Source organism: Cebus imitator, unplaced genomic scaffold, assembly GCF_001604975.1.
Source record: "Cebus imitator isolate Cc_AM_T3 unplaced genomic scaffold, Cebus_imitator-1.0 Scaffold30, whole genome shotgun sequence".
In the NCBI taxonomy this organism is placed as follows: domain Eukaryota; kingdom Metazoa; phylum Chordata; class Mammalia; order Primates; family Cebidae; genus Cebus; species Cebus imitator.
The window spans coordinates 3,647,716-3,649,384 of record NW_016107345.1 but is presented as its reverse complement, the minus strand read 5'-3'; the positions used below and the strand labels follow the sequence as shown (position 1 = coordinate 3,649,384).

General features: G+C 39.8%; 1 protein-coding gene across 7 annotated transcripts in view; it reads left to right on the top strand.

Annotated features, from left to right (window-relative positions):
- The window catches only part of XRN1 (5'-3' exoribonuclease 1), a 126,331-nt gene that overhangs the window by 71,780 nt on the left and 52,882 nt on the right, over positions 1 to 1,669 (top strand). For all 7 annotated transcript variants that reach the window (XM_017523759.1, XM_017523755.1, XM_017523757.1 and 4 more), the window contains one exon: positions 1,345 to 1,552. In XM_017523759.1, the coding sequence (XP_017379248.1) occupies positions 1,345 to 1,552 (208 nt within the window). The remainder of the gene's footprint in view (positions 1 to 1,344; positions 1,553 to 1,669) is intronic.

The window sequence follows — 1,669 nt, the reverse complement described above, 5'->3', positions numbered from 1 at the left end:
AAAAAAAAAAAAAAGAAAAGAAAATAGATACTTCCTAGCAACCTTGAACTTACAAAGGTTTCTAATAGACCCATATTTTTCCACTTTCGATATAAGAAAATTACACTCTGAAAGAGAAAAAAATTAGGTGATAGAGTTAAAAACAAGAGAAGGTTTCTTTAATATCTTATACTTTTATCAAGGCCATGAAAGATGGAAATCACAAATACTTGTCTCTTAAGCCTTTCCAGATACAGGCCTGGAACTTTAAGATGAGAAAATGAGGGAAAAGGGGCTGGACTCCACAGTTGACCAATAGACAAATGAGAGCAAATCTAACATTTACCCTGTTGCTTAGGAAGAGCCACACTGAGAATGTATACTCCTGAGCTTTCATAACTTAGACTTTGCAAACCACAGTTGTTTTTGTTTGTTTGTTTGTTTGTTTTTGAGACAGAGTTTTGCTCTGTTGCCCAGTCTGGAGTGCAGTGGTGAAGTCTCAGCTCACCACAGCCTCCATCTCGTGTTTAAGTGATTCTCCTGCCTCAGCCTCCCAGATAGCTGGGATTACAGGTGTGCGCCACCAAGCCCAGCTAATTTTTTAGTATTTTTAGTAGAGACAGAGTTTCACCATGTTTGCCAGGCTGGTCTCAAATGTGTGACCTCAAATTATCTGCCCGCCTTGACCTCCCAAGTGTTGAGATTACGAGTGTGAGCTACCATGCCTGGCTCCACAGTTTTCTTTAAGAAGTTTGAGGCTGGGCGTGGTGGCTCACATCTGTAACCCCAACACTTTGGGGTTACAGAATTACTTGAGCCCAGGAGTTCAAAACCAGCCTGGCAACATAGTAAGACCCTGTCTCTAAAAACAAATATAAAAGCATGCCAGGCTTGGTGCCATGCACCTGTGGTCTCAGTTACACAGGAGGCTGAGATGGGAAGACTGCTTGAGTCCGGGAGTTTGACACTGCAGTTAGCTAGGATATTGCACTCCAGCCTGAGTGACAGAGCAAGATCTCATCTCTTAAAAAAAAAAAAAAAAAGATTAATATTGAATTCATAAATTTATCAGTTGTATTCAGCAATTAAAATGCAAGCTTCTTAAGAACAAATCAGCACACGCCCCTGGAACATAGTTCGGTTTTCTCTACTTAGTAAATACCAAATGTCCTCTTAGGACACTTTTTAGAAATCTGTCATCTTATAAATTGAGATATTTCTGTGATTTGAGGTTCCTCTACTGAATTAAAAAGTAGTGTTTACTAATGCTGATGATGGATTGTCCACCAAAAATTATTTGACTCTTCTCCCTAACACATTTAGTATTGTTTTCCTTCTGACCCTGATAGAACTTTTTACTTTCAGATGCTCACCTGGTAGAGGTTATCGACTGCCAACAAGTGCCTTGGTGAACATTTCTCACGGGAGTCGCTCTGAAACTGGAAATCAGAAGTTGACAGCCATCGTGAAACCACAGCCAGCTGTGCATCACTATAGCTCAAATTCATCAATTTCTACTGGGCATTTGGGAGGCCTCAACCATTCCCCTCAGTCACTTTTTGTTCCTACTCACGTAAGACTCTCAGTCTTCCAACTTATCCTCTACCCCTTTTACGAATCACAAATCACAGCAGACTTTGTAAATATAAACCTAGATTAACTTAGCTTCCCTTTTTTTTTTTTTTTTTTT